The 13978-nt window shown below is 39.1% G+C and overlaps 1 protein-coding gene across 1 annotated transcript; it reads left to right on the top strand.

Annotated features, from left to right (window-relative positions):
- The first annotated feature begins 1061 nt into the window (after nucleotides 1–1061).
- Nucleotides 1062–12265, top strand: LOC121274338 (zinc finger protein OZF-like). Its single transcript, XM_041181589.1, has 2 exons — nucleotides 1062–1154; nucleotides 8371–12265. Exon 2 carries the CDS (start codon nucleotides 8403–8405, stop codon nucleotides 9639–9641), a length of 1239 nt encoding a protein of 412 aa, XP_041037523.1. The 5' UTR covers nucleotides 1062–1154; nucleotides 8371–8402; the 3' UTR covers nucleotides 9642–12265.
- Nucleotides 12266–13978: the final 1713 nt, after the last annotated feature.

Below are 13978 nucleotides of genomic sequence, written 5' to 3'. Positions count from 1 at the left end.
AGTCTGTCAATTTTTTCACAGACTGCTTACGCTTCTGTGAAGCCCATTGGGATGTGTTTCCTATATAGCTGTAATTGCAATTTTTGTTGCCTTCGAGCCCCTCATTGCCACCTTGTGCTGGATCAGCAGTAGGTTTGTGTGCTGCAAATTTGTGCCCTCTCCAAAATATCAGGTTAAACCCCCTGAACCATATTTTTGGCAGAAAGAGTAGATCTTCATCCCATCTGCCAAGTATGCACTTGCACTTGGGTCCCAGAGGTGTAGAGGATGGTGTCTAACCCACTGCACCATCCAGTCCATTAAACTGGAACTATAAGAGCAAAGCATCTCAAGATGGGTAGAATTGCCATCTCTGGTTGGAATTATTTTCTGCAAGTTTCACCACATGTCATCCTGTCCCCAACTGGCCTGCCCGTGTATTCCTGACATGCCCATTTTCACGGTGCACCCACTTTCTACCCTATGAAAGCAGACAAGCTCTTCATTACACAATCAGCTGGTTTTTAGTTGTTGGTGAAATGGCCTTTATTCCCCATCTCCAATAATTTTATAACTAATAAAGTAAAAGTGATCAAATAATCTGAAAAACAAAATTGACGATCGTTTTTAATGTCTTTTAATTTTTTTCCCTGGTTGTGACAGTATTGAGGAAGCTAATTTTTTTGATTCCTAAACCTCCAAGACAGAACTGTAGGTTGGCAACCCGAGATGGGCACCTGAGATGTGGAGAAAAAGTAAAAATGGAGAGGTCAAAATATGGAAAAAATATTTGCTCTAAATGTGATATAAGTGTATAATGTGTGCAAGGAGAAAAGCTGTGTTAAATTACAATCTTATTGACGGGCTCTCAGACCTGACTGCAGAAATCAGGCAGCAGAAGGAGGGGCTAACAAAGGAATAAATCACTTCCTGGGTTAAACAAAAAAACCACAGGATTTGGGTGTCAGCTAGCACATCAGGATACAAAGCAGCCAGAAGGAAAAGACGACATACAGATGCTGCAGATCACATGAGTGCTGATTTTGCAGGGTAATCGGTAGCTGTGGAGCACAAGTAAGAAAGAACAAAGAAGGAATGTAATTTAAGAACCAAAGCAAGCAGGAAGATCCAGGCCTTTAAACAAAAGGAGTTGAGGGAGGAGACAAAGGGAGTAGGTAAGTCTAATAAAGGAGGGATAAGGATTGTGAGAGGGACACAAGGAAGAACAGACTCAAATATAAAGGGAATTGAGTTTTGAGGAATGATGAAAGAAAATTGAACTTTGCAAACTATAAAGGAAGCAGTCATTGGAGAGGGAAGGGCCTAACTGAAATATATAAAAAATAAAGGACCCCAGAGGGCACAGTGAAAATTAGATAAAAGCATATTTTAGTAAAAGAGGTTTCTGTTGATACAGTTTTCAGTATTACTTCTCACAAGTAATATGTTTGGAATATGCTGCCAAGTAGGGTAATCAAATTAAAACGTTAAGGCCTTTCAAAATGCTATTTCAGATACCATGATGGGAGAGTATAGAGAAGTATGCATGTGACCTTCAATGTTATCAATATTTTTGATTCATGAAATGCATCAGGCAGATGAGTTAAATGAGGTGACCATAATGTATGGTTAAGGTCCTAATAGAAAGCGGGGAAAGGTTATTCCAAAAACAAGAAACGCCAGAGTTTAGAAAGATAAGTGAACTAGCTGAGGTAAGTGAAATGAGAAATTAACACACAGGACTGTCGACCAACAATGGGATTATCTTATATAAAGAAAGACTGCAATATTGCAGAATAGATATCCATCATTTAAAGCAAAAAGAAGATGACTTCACAATGCTCTGGATTAAAGGAGAAACTAGAAATTCAAACTTGAAGATGAAGGTAAGTATGGTCGAGAGATAAGATTAAAAACGAGTGAATAAGAAAATAAGGAATAAAGTTAAGAACTAGATAAGCACAGCCATTAGAGGGTATGAGAAGAGAATCTCAAACATTATTCTTTAAAAAAAAAAGTGTTCTACAAATTCATCAGTCTTAAAAAAATAAATTATTAAATGTGGAGGGTCCATGAGAGGATGGTGGATGGTAGAGGATAGCGAATTAGTAGATGATGAGCAGAAATTGGTAATTGTAATTGATTACAACCAATTCTTTGCTTCAGTATTTATAAAAGAGGCAAATCTTGGGGAGGAGTCCTGAATTAGTTAAAAGGGAGATTAAATAAATTGAATAAATTAAGTAAAAATGAAGCACATTTAGCTCAAAAAGGACAAAATGATTGGACCCAACTGGATAAATCTCAAGCTCCTATGAGAAATGGGGAAGAAATAGGTTCCTAGAAATTATATTTCTGGGTTCTAGTGAGAGGTTTTATATTGATCACTGTAATGTAATAGGCTTTTCAAAAAGAAAAATAGCTATCTCAGATAATTACAGGCCAGTTAGTTTTAACATTTGTGGTTGGCAAATTTTAGATCCTTTAATTAAAGATGGGATTAGTAGGTATCCTAAATGAGGAAAAATAATTAGAAGCAGTCAGACTGATTTCAGAAAGGAGGAAGATCGTCTTACAAATCTGAGTGTTCTTTGAAGAAGTGACCAGTATTAGCTGGAGGAAATTGACTTTCAGCTATCCTTTGATGAAGTACCACACAGGAGACTGTTGAAGATTAAGAGTCATGGAATTAGGGGAAGGGTAGCAAATTGGATTAAAAACTGGTTAGAAGAGGAAACTGAGAATCTGAGTTAAAGGAAGATTGTCAGTTGTTGGAATTGACTGGGTGAATTGAGCTTCAAACTTGCAGAGTAGATAAGAGGCAGTAACATTGTGGATACAAAATTGGCTTATGGAGAGAAAACAGTCTCTTTCAGGAAGGAGGTAAGTGTACATTTTCCCAGGGATCATTATTATATGTATTAATAATGTGAACCTGGGTGTACAGGGGCATAATTTCAAAATTTGCAGATGATACAAAACTCCGAAATGTCGTGAACAATGAGGAGGACCGTAACAGACATAAGAGGGCATGAAATGAAATGACAGGTACTTGGCACATGAAATTTAATCCAGAAGTGGAAAGTGATGCATTTGGTAGGAAGAATGAGGAGAGACAGTATAAATTAATTATACTAATTTAAAAGAGGTGCAGGAACAGAGTGACCTAGGTGTATATGTACAAATGTTTGACAATTACAGGAAAAGTTGAGAAGGCTGTTTTTAAACAAAAGCATATGGCAACCTTGGCTTTATTTAAAGAGGCATAGATTACGAAAGGAAGTTATGTTAAACCTTGAAAATCAGAAAGAATGAGCACAAAAAATCAAGATAATCAGGCAAATTATTTTACAAATTAGTAATAAAATCAGTAAGTGTAAGATGGAACCTTCTGAGAGGAGAGGATGGTAAATTAGAGAATAAGCAGGATTAATAAGTGTTTCAGAATATGTTGGAATTGAGCAGGCCTGGCAGCACCTGTGAAGAGCGAAAGAAATTAAAATGTAGTTTCTCTCTCCATAGACCCAGCCTGCACAGAATATTTCCAGCATTTTTTTGTTTAAATTTCCAACTTTCGCTTTAATAACAAGTATTTCACTTCAGTATTTACAGAAGAAAGGAATGTTTGAGGGACGATCCATCCTGCATTGGTTGAGTGAGATGAGATGTTATAAATAAAAGTAAAGCTTTAGAGGTTAGTTAAGTTAAAGGAGTGCAAAATGATGGGACCTGACAGGATATTGCCAAGAATCCTAAAGGAAATGGAGAAGAAATTGTTGTGACCATAGAAATTTTACTAAGAGTGAATGTGTGGTGGAAGTCTGGAGAGTAGCCAATCTAATATACAGTTTTAGAAAGGGAAACTGAACTAACAACTAACCTGGATAATTACAGGACAATTAATTTAACATGTGGAGAAAATTTTGGAATCATTAATTAAAGGTGAAATGATTAAATGTGTAGATGAAGAGAAAATAATTATAAATGGGCAACATGGATTTCAAAAAGGAAGATCATGCTTGCCAAAACTTTGAAGAAATGTTGAATATGACACAGCCTCCAATGGCGAAGCCATGGAAAGCAGAGGTGTGCAAAAAGCTAGAATTGAAGGAATCAGTGGTTGGAAGTGGATAGCAGTGCCCCGTGGGTTTGTTCTAAGGCTGCTTATTTTCAATGTGAACATCAATAATTTGGACATGCAGCTAGAGAAAGCATAGGAATGGGAATAGGCTGTTTAACCCCTCGAGACTGTGTTCCACCATTCAGTGAGCCAATGGCTGATCTGTGACCTAACTCCATAAATCCACTTGTGTCCCATATCCCTTAACACCTTTGGTTAACAAAAATATCTATCAAATCTCACTTTTAACAATTGATCTAGTATCAATTACCGTTTGTGGGAAAAAGTTTCAAACTTCTGTCATCCTTTGTGTAAAAGTATTCTCTAATTTCACTCCTGAAAGGTCTGGTTCTTATTTTTTTTAGACAATGCCTTCTCGTCCTATACTCCTCAACTAATGGAAACCATTTCTCACAATCCACCCTATCTGCTCCCCATAATATATTCAAAACTTTGATAAAATAAACCTGTAACTATCTAAATTCTAGGGAACTCGATGCTTGTTTGTTTATTCACTAATTGTACCTTAATCCTTCTAGTCAATCTACACTGCAGCCCTGCCAAGGCTGATAGACCCTTCCTGAGGCTGGTGCCCAGAACTGCTCAAAGTACTCCAGGTGTGGTCTAACCAGGGTTTTGCATAACTGCAGCATGACTTCCATTCCCTTGCATTCTATCCTGTACATATAAAAACCAGCATTCCATTTGCTTTCATGATTATTGTCTGTACCTGTTCATGACATTACAATGTTGTGTGTACCTGGACCCTCTAAGTTTCTTTTGTCCTCCACTGTTTCTAACTTTTCACCAGTTAGAAAGTATTGTATTCTATCCTTTTCAGGACCAAAGTGGATGACCTCACGTTTGACTAAATTGAAATCTATTTGCCACAGTTTTGCCCATGCTCTTAATCTGTCAAAAACTTTGTAATTTAATGTTTTAGTCTACACTGCTTACAATGCCACCTATTTTTGTGTCATCAAATTTGGATATGTGACTCTCTATCATATCTAAGTTCATGAATACAGCGAATAGTTGAATTTGAACACTGATCCTTGTGGGACACCATTAATGCTATCCTGTCAATTGTGCCTGCTGTTGCGCCCACTCCTGCTGCTCAGCCAGTTTGCTGACCAAGTCAGTATTTTGCCTTCAGTTCCATTCGCAGCAGTGTACAAATTTGAGGGCAATATTGAAATGGGAGGCATAGTAACTAATTCTAAGAATCAAAGGAAAGTACAATGGGATATTGATAAGATGGTGAAATGGGCAAGGAAGTGGTAGATGGAATTTATTGGTTCATATTGGTTTTAAAAAAAAAAGTACTAATATTTTGGAGGAAGCTTGACAGATGTGAAATAGTGTTTTTTAGAGGGCTCAGTGTTACAAGGCATTAAAAGCAGCACCTCATGGTCAAAAAGATCTAATGAAACGGGTACAATATATATGATTTGCTTGGTAAATTGTTAGAAAACTGTATTAAGACTCAGGTTGGAGTGCTGTGTACATGTTTGGATTTCACAATCTAAGAGGGATGTTGAGGCATTAGAGAGTGGAAAGTGCAATATAATGTCTTCAGTCGATATAGCCTGCCGATACGACAGTAGATGGATGTTGGTTTGAATATCCAAAGCTAGAATGGGCCAGAGGAAGAAGCGTTTCTGTGGAGGGTCACTATGGTAGAACATGTTTTCCAGGAACAATGGTCCAAATAGCACGAAAGGTGGGGACAAGATTTACGTTTGTAGTTTCCTGTACAGTATGTTATGACTACCAGCTGAAGTATGAAAGGATTATGGATAATTCTGTATTTGGGACGAAACTGCCTTTTCCAACCAGTGGATTTTTTGTAGAGGGACCATTAAGAAAATGAAAAAAACCGAATCAAATGGGAATCCAGACTATAATTTAATATCCTGATGTCAGGCAACAATGCTGTCAGATGGGAAAAGCAGTGTGCCTCGCATTAAATGGAAATCAGTATTGGATTACAATATTAGCCTGCACGTGAGACCCTGTAGAAATTGTGTTGCAGAAAAGAACTAATTATTTCTTAGGTTAAATGAAAACAGTAGGGATTAAGGGTCAACTGACACACAGAAGCAAAACGGACGAAAAGTAACTTGATAGATTGATTATTGTGGTTGGAAGATTGAAAATTTCTCAGGGGAAATAGTGGCTATGGAGCATGAATAAAAAGAGAAGGAAACTAACTTAAGAACCAACAGCTCTGATGCTTTAAATAAAAGGAGAGTGGTGGTGGTAACTTACTGGACCACATTTACTCTAAATCTTGTGCCTGAGTGCCAGTTATGCACTCTGTGCCCATTCTGATAGGCATCCATCCATTTTATGCAAGTAATCTGAGTGCTGAAACTCTAGGTTTCATTGGACATATGTACCCACAGCAGCAAAGGGTCAACCAAGATAGTTGCTGCCAAGAGCAAAGTGATCAATCCGCTGCTCCTCAGAACAAGGGACACCCCCATACTGTCAAATTCCAGCAGCATCAGCAGTGTTGTGAAATTCAGGACATTCACCCCAGTTCTACCAAGTACCAGGAGGTCAGGCTCCTCCACTCAGTGTTCCTTCTCTTATTCTGCCGTAGTTACAGTAATGGAGCTGGGTAGTGAATATTCAAAACCCTAGTTTTTCGCAATCTTATGAAATATAAGTGGGGTTTAACTGCATTGGGTTTTGTGCAGGGCTTTGATGGCACCACAGAATGGTCCTGGCACATGGTAGAACTGTGGTGAATGACCTGAATTTCACAACACTGCTGATGCTGCTGGAATTTGACAGCATGGGGGTGCCCCTTGTTCTGAGGAGCAGCGGATTGATCACTTTGCTCTTGGCAGCAACTATCTTGGTTGACCCTTTGCTGCTGTGGGTACGTATGTCCTATTACTGTGGGCTGATTATCTGCAGTCTTCTGTTGAGCTCCTCAAATATATGGACCTGCCTGTAGAGGAAGTCACTGTTTCGTCATGCCTTACAACGCAAAAGAAATCCTTGGCCTGGCTGCACTGGAATGCCATTTTTAATGCAAGTACTTATGTTTTTTGGTTCCTGAACACACGCACTTATCTGTATTTCTCCTACTTTAAGACCCACTTTAAAACTTAGGACTCTTACCAAACTTTATTCACCTGTCCTAATAGCCCCTCTTTTGAATTTGTCAATTTTTGTCTGATTATGTTCCTATCAAGTACCTTGGGACTTTTTAACTATGTCAAAGGTGCTGTATAAAACTGTTCTTGTATCTGTATTTCTATTTTTCTATGTTTCAATGTCTAACAGGTGTTACTTGAAAATGTAAACATTCTAATTTTATCAGCAAAAGATGGAGTGTTTTTGCTTTCAACATTGGACTCCAATTCAATTCAAATTGGGCTGAGAAAAGAAACTAAGTCTTGCTGCTTAAAATGCCTTCTGAAGTTTATACAATCCAAACAATAAAATACAACAGATGTATAATCGATAGTGTTATTTTTCTCTATCTCTCACACACAACAAGCAGTTTTTTAAAAAAGTGTTCAATCTAAATTTTACTGGAATAGACCTTTTAAAATTCGTCCTCCAACTTCTCTTAAAAGTAATGTTGACAAACAATCACATACAAACTGTTGGATGGTGAACATTAATATTATGGCGATTGAGCTGCACCAAATGCTATGATGCATCATGAGAAATTGTGCACACTGCACAAGCTTGGTGGTAGAATCAACCTTCTGTTTACAACCATAACGTACGCTAATGCATCATCTATCACGTAGTAAAATATCTCTAAGCGCTTCACAAGCGAGTCACCAGACAAAGTTTGACACAACCATATAGAGGTATGAAAGATGACCAAAAGTAGGAGAGGGAGGCAAAGATGTTTGGGGTGGAAATGCCAGAGCATAGGGCCTAGGCAGCTGAAGGCGCAGCTGCCAGTTGTGGAGTGATTAAAGATGAAGATGCTCAAGACAAAAATCTGAAGTACCAATGGTAGAAAAGAGCCAGAAACGCAACAGTTGCAGTCATTGTCAGTGCTAAGTTTTCCAACCTCCGCCAATGCGAGGTGGAGACTACAATTTTCTTTAGTGCTCTTGGACCAGGAGGGGGTTAATTCAGCAAAATGTCTACTCCTGCTTACATGAAAGGACATAACCCAGTGACCCAATAACCTAAGCTGCTTACATTCAATGGAATCTATCACTGCGAGGAGTCAGGACCTTGTAGAGAACAGAAAATTGGGAGTAAAATAAATGATTGTTTTGTTTTTGCAGAAGGAACATATTGCATAGAACAGACAGGGAGGATGAACACTGCGATTAGAGCCCCATCGCTGCCTGAAGAACAATTCCATGCAAGTGACTCAGGGGAAAGTGTAAAGTTTCTGAACAGCCTAACTCAAGCCAAAAGCAGTCAGGAAGGAAAGTCGTATTCAATAAATTCAGCTGGTCAGGGAACTGATACTACATCATCAAAACTTAAACCATTCAGAAACACCACCGAAAAGAGCATTTTTGAAGATGATGCTATTGGAGATTTTTCACTTCGGCAGATGCAGAGACCTTCAACTTGTGAGGCTGGTAATAAACTGACCACATTTCCAGAAGATTCTGTGCAAGATGAAGGTTTTAAATGTTCGCGTTGTGAAAAGACCTTCAAAGAGTTATATTTATTCACTGCTCATCAGCGCTTCCACAGGAATGAAGACGCATTGAAATGTAAGGTATGTGACAAGGTCTTCATGCACATGTCCAGTCTCCTGAAGCATCACCGTATTCACACAGGTGAGAGACCATTCAAGTGTGAGGTGTGCGGAAAGGCCTTCTCAGTTTCATCAAGTCTCTTGCAGCATCAACGCATCCATACAGGTGAGAAACCCTTCCAGTGTGATGTCTGCCAAAAGCGCTTCACCGAATCCTCTTCACTTAGAACACATCAACACATTCACACGGGTGAGAAGCCGTTCAAATGCTCAGTCTGTGGTAAGGGTTACAGTAGGTCATCGCAGCTGCTGATCCATCAGCTAACACACTCAGATGAGAAGCCTTTCCAGTGTACCATTTGCCTGAAAGGTTTCATCCAGTTCACTCACCTCACCAATCACCAGCGAGTTCACACTGGTGAGAAGCCATTCCAGTGCACCCTCTGTCAGAAGCGTTTTGTCTCCTCCTCCTCGCTTGCGTCACACCAGTACATCCACACTGGTAAGAAGCCATTCAAGTGTGAGATGTGTGACAAGACTTTTACGCAATCATCAAACCTCCTGAAGCACCGACGCATCCATACTGGTGAGAAACCATTCAAATGTGAGGTGTGTGAGAAGACCTTCACTGTGTCCACAAGCCTCCTGAAGCACCAACGCATTCACACGGGTGAAAAACCTTTTAAGTGTGATGTTTGCTCAAAATGCTTCATTGATTCCTCTTCTCTGACCAGGCACCAGCGCATCCACACAGGAGTGAAACCATTCAAATGTGAGGTGTGCGGCAAGGTGTTCACACTGTCATCGAGTCTGCTGAAACATCAACACATGCACACCAGGTAGAAAGCCTTCCACTGTGACACTTGCTAGAAATGCTTCGCTGTCTCCTCTTTGGCCAGAAAGCAACAACATTTCAACACGGGAGAAACTATTTAACTTCACATTTAGGAAAGGTTTCAGCACGTCATACAGATTAGCATTCACTCAAGTGTGACTATCTCAAGATTTTCACTGCTGCCTTCTGGCACACAAGACTCAATGCCCCCAGGTAGAAATTGAGAGATTATGGTGATTGCTTTCATTTGGGAAAACTCAAATTATGCTAATTTTAGTAGGTGCACAGTTACTAAGTAGGCAAGTTTCAAATCGTTCAGTATGGTTTTTTTTTTAAAGTCACTTTCAATAATTTTGAATTAAATTACTCAAAGGTGGAAGACTGATTAAAAATGCTTATTTTTGTTGATGAGCCCATTTTCAGCTGTGAATAAAACTGCAGCAGGTGACCTCTTAAATGCATTAAGGAATACTTTTTAATGGAAAGAAGAAAAAGACACATGATTTATTTTGCTGCCAGATTGCGCTAGTTTATGGAAGATTTAAAGCTTTTGATCATGCAAATAAATTTTAGCGGAAACTTGAATTGGAACCAAATGAGTGCAATTTCCAGATTGCCCTCCCCCATGTTTTGCTGAAGCCTTCAATCAGTCCATTCACTACAGACTCGATAAAGATGTGGAACCTTACTGTATCATCTACCAGAATCATTAAAGAAAATCTTGCATTTAAAAAGCCCCTGTCGGTATCTCCCAAATTGCTTTGAAGTGTAGTCACTGCTGTAATGTAGGAAACAGGGCAACCAATTTCCAAGCAACAAGGTCCCACCAACAGCAATGGAATAAATTATAAGACCACCTGTTTTAGGTGGACTTCCAAATGATGATCAATAAAGTGCCACATAACAGGTTGTCAGTAAAGTTGAAACCCATGAAATAAAGAGTCAGTGGCAACATGGATATGAAGTTGTCTGAGTGACAGAAACAATAATGGTGAGTGCTTGTTTTTCAGACTGGAAGAAGCTATTATATTGGGGTTCTCGAGCAGTCAGTACAAGGATCACTGCTTTTCTTGGGATGAAGGGCACAATTTTAAAATTTGCAGATGACACAAAGCTTTGAAAGTATTGTGAACAGTGAGGAAGAAAGTGATAGACTTCAAGAGGCCATAGGCTGGTGGACATGTGGTGGATTAAATTTAATGCAAAGAAATGCGAAGTGATGTTATTTTGGTAGGAAGAACAAGGAGAGACAATATAAAATAAAAGATACAATGGGGATGTAGCAGCAGAGGGATTGGGGGAGTGGGTGGCATATGTGCCCAAATTGTTGAAGGTGTCAAGGCAGGTTGAGAAAGTGGTTTATGAGGCATATGGGATCCTGGGCTTTATAAATAGTTATAGACTATAAAAGCAAGGAAGTTATGGTGAGACATTACAAAACACAGGTTCAGCCTCAACTGGAATATTGTGTCCAATTCTGGGCGCCACACTTTAGGAAGGGTGTAAATGCATTAGGATATAGAAAAATATTTACATAGTTCCAAGGATTGGAGACATCAGTTAGTTGGATAGATTGGAGAAGCTGGGTTGTTCTTAGAGAACAGATGATTGAGAGAAGATTTGCTTAGAGGTGCTCAAAATCTTGAGGGGTCTGGACAGAGTGGAAGGTAGAAACTGTTCCCATTCGTGGAAGGGTCAAGAACCAGGGGGCACTGCTGTAAAGTGAGTGGTAAAAGAACCAAATGCAACATTGTCTTTTAATGCAGCAAGTTGTTAGGATCTGGAATGCACTGCCTGAGAATGTGATGGAGGCAGACTCAATCACGGCTTTCAAAAGGAAATTGGATAATTATCTGAAGAGAGAAGCTTGCAGGGAAAAGATAGGGCAGTGGGATTGTGCAAGTTGCTCCTGCAGCTAGCCGACTTGACACAGTGGACCAAATGGCCTCCTGTGCTTAATTATATATAATTCGAAGTGTGTGTTAAGGGATAAATGTTGGGACAGAAAAATTACAAATCATGACCGCTGCACCTGGGATCCTCACTCTTCTGTGCTGTTAGAACCATTTTCTCCTTTGGCACAATGGCATGTCAACATGGGAGAAGTCTCTCAAATGGTTCATCTGTGACAAATCCTTCATCCACAACTTGCCAACCACCAGCAAACCTGTTTAATTGTGGAATTCGCAAGAGTTTAGCAATTCCTCAAATATGCAAGAAATTTCAGCAATGAGGGCATCACTTTTGATCTTGCTGGCACCTTAATAATTGCACATAAGAACAGATGGAATTGTACTTCAGCAGAGTCAGTACCTTGGAAGGGAATGAGAAACCAGCAAGCTGGATTTTAAACAAAGGAAGAATGTGGGCATTGTGTAGAGGAACAGATAGCAGATATCCAAGGGCTTGTGGTGCCCTGTTACTGATGCATGCCTAGTTCCTGTTGCATTTGCTTGTTAGAAGCAGGAAATGGATCTCTAAATTCTGACTGGATTAAACCAAATGTGAACAGCTATTAATTAATTACAGTAGCTTTCTTTTATTGTGTCTGGTGAAAGTAGTGTTTGTCTTTGCTGATCAACTCTTGAATGTAGTAGATTATTAAAGGAGCTAAATCCACCTGTTAAAATAATGTTTTGCTGATTTGAATTTTTTTCATCTAAAAGGTGATAGACTTATGTAATATTTAAGATGGACAGTCATTGAAAGATGAATAAATTTGCCTGAGACACAATCAATACTTCTGGAGAGGCTGATGAATATTGGTCTATTCCTCTCCATTCGCATTTGTTAAAATGTCAAGCAGACTTCTTATGAACATTAGCACATGCTTGCAAATACACAGCATGGCTAAAAAAGTGGCGAGATACGATTCAACATGAAAAACTGATGAGCTTACTGGATTGCCTGCACAGCTGCCCAGGGTGCAGGTGCTGTCCTTTTTAATCATCCTCCAGTTTAAGCAATTCCAATTCATGTGAAGTTTTCTCCCAGTTATTCTGAGAGGCTCTTCCTTCTAGCTGTTCACCAATTTTAGCTTCCTTTTATACTTCTATTTTTGTTGTTTCATATTTATTTATTTGCCCTATGAGTCAAAGTCCCATTGTTTGATTCAGATTAAACTTCTGATCACAGTCTATAAATACCACTGTTATTTTTCTCCTAATGTAAATGCTGCACCAGGCAGAAATGAATCATCATGAAAGCAAAGTTTGGGCTTGTAGCTCCTTTGTCTACATTCCATCCATCATGATAAGATAAAGGTAAGGAACAACCTGTCGATGTCTGCAGACTCCTCGTTACCAGCTATCTTACACTTGGTGAACTCAAATGATCTACTGGATTGCATTGCAAGAATTCTAAATGATTAGCAAAAGCTATTGTCATGAACCCTGTTTGGTAGCCTGATCTACTTAAGGTGAGCTGGCTGGTCGAGCAGTTCATCCATGATGATAAGGGGCATCTGGTCTCCCTCCTCTGTTCATTGAAGTTTGTTTACCTAGTATGTTTTAAAATGCTGAACAAAATTCTTGAATCATCTTGAACTCTTTACAAAAATCTGATTCGTGGCATTAGGTGATGAGGACCTTTTGCATGCTGTTATATTTCTACCCTCAAATCAAAGTTTCGGTATTAAATTCAGTGGATGGAATAAGTTGATTTCATAAATTTTTGCCTGCAGTTTTAGGGCATTAAGTCATACACTTCAAGAATTGCAATGCTTTGCTACAACATAGTTTATACTGTCACTGGACTGACATGAGAAAAGAGTGCTTTATCACTTAGTGATGTAACAAGATAACTTGCCTACATTTCTTCATTCCACTTAATGGTGAAAGCTATAAATTTAAATGCTGCTTGTGCAAATTGGATTCCGGATACTGTTACAATTGTTACAAATTTTAGTCCTGAACTAGTTATTCTCTTCTAAAATTGTCAGCTGTGGTTCAGTGATAGTATTCACACCACTTGTCAGAAAGTTGTTGGTTTAAGTGCCACTCCAGAAACAGCACATAATCCAGGCTGACACTGAAGTATAATACTGAGAGAAGATGCTGCCTTTTTAGACGAGATGTTAAACCAAGACCCCTCTGTAAAGGGATCCTACTGAGAGAAGGGGAGCTCTCCCTGGTGCCCTGGCCATATGTCTCCCCCAACCAACATTACTGAAACATTCTTATTTCCCATGCTGTGCACAATTAGCTGTAGCGTTTCCTACATTGCAACAGTGACTACACTTCAAACTACTTCATTGGTATCATTAAAAGCACAATGTGGAGGCATGTTCTTTTTTCATTTTTAGTTTGGTGTCACTGGTTACTGATTCCCTTACATTTTCTAGAAT

This window comes from Carcharodon carcharias, chromosome 2 (assembly GCF_017639515.1).
Source record: "Carcharodon carcharias isolate sCarCar2 chromosome 2, sCarCar2.pri, whole genome shotgun sequence".
NCBI classification, from domain to species: Eukaryota; Metazoa; Chordata; class Chondrichthyes; order Lamniformes; family Lamnidae; genus Carcharodon; species Carcharodon carcharias.
This window is presented reverse-complemented; position numbering and strand designations above follow the sequence as displayed.